This window comes from Pyxicephalus adspersus, chromosome 12 (genome assembly GCF_032062135.1).
Source record: "Pyxicephalus adspersus chromosome 12, UCB_Pads_2.0, whole genome shotgun sequence".
Lineage (NCBI taxonomy): Eukaryota > Metazoa > Chordata > Amphibia > Anura > Pyxicephalidae > Pyxicephalus > Pyxicephalus adspersus.
The window spans coordinates 30,781,740-30,782,757 of NC_092869.1; the positions used below are offsets into that span (position 1 = coordinate 30,781,740).

A 1,018-nucleotide genomic window follows, 5' to 3' on the forward strand; every position below is an offset into this window, starting at 1 on the left:
TATATATATATATATATATATATATATATATATATATATATAACGCTGTCTCTCTAAGTACTTAGTCATAGACTTGAAACCAGTATGCAAAACAACCACAAAATTGGCTAGGTAACTTGTGGTTTTAAAAGGATGTCCGCAATGGCAGCCCCCATATATTTCTTAGGAAAGATTGCTTTTGTGGCTGTAAGCTGCATTTTCCAGTACGCATGCATGTGGTAACCAGTCCTGAAGGGGTGGTATATTGTAATTCAAAGAAATATTTTAGTTAGTTTTTGGAGTTGGCAATATCCTACCTAATTAATGGTTGGTCATTAAATATTGTTCAACCAAATACATTAAGGCAAAGAGGTTGTCTGGTACAGCTGATACATTCAGCCTGATGCATCCTTTCTTACAAAACCATTGACTTGTATAAAAAAGGATTACCCTTACTTTGTGAAATCTGTTGCTCTGTTTGGTGCCACTGAATGAATATAAAAAGTACAACAATGGGCAGCTTGGAAACTCCTCCTTTTTTTCCTCCTTATATAAAGCAACTTTGTCTTTACACGAGAAAATGAAACTAAAGAAAAGATTCAGCAAGTTTCTCCTCCTGATTTGTCCATGAGGACTACAAATGCTGAATTAGAAATGGACACATGTTCTTCTCCGGAAAACAAAGGTACACAAATATTGTCATTAAACATACTGCTTTGTGTCATTTTTTTTACCTTGGCACCTTATGATTTTTTTTTTTTTTTGTCCTTTATTATATGACCCTACAGGTGATGTCAGTACAGCTCTGCCTGTTGAGGAAGAGAGCCCTCTTGTATGCGACCAAAATGCACATACTATTACTACTCCTCCTCCTGTATGCGACCAGAATGCACATGCTGCTACTACTACTCCTCCTGTATGCGACCAGAATGCACATACTACTCCTCCTCCTCCTGTATGCGACCAGAATGCACATGCTACTCCTCCTCCTGTATGCGACCAGAATGCACATGCTACTCCTCCTCCTGTATGCGACCAG

General features: G+C 38.1%; 1 protein-coding gene across 1 annotated transcript in view; it reads left to right on the top strand.

Annotated features, from left to right (window-relative positions):
* Positions 1-1,018, top strand: part of DLGAP5 (DLG associated protein 5) — a 16,363-nt gene that overhangs the window by 9,817 nt on the left and 5,528 nt on the right. The window contains 2 exon segments of the mRNA XM_072429081.1: positions 537-664; positions 768-1,018. The exon segment at positions 768-1,018 is cut by the window's right edge and continues 5 nt beyond it. Of these exon segments, the coding sequence (XP_072285182.1) occupies positions 537-664; positions 768-1,018 (379 nt within the window).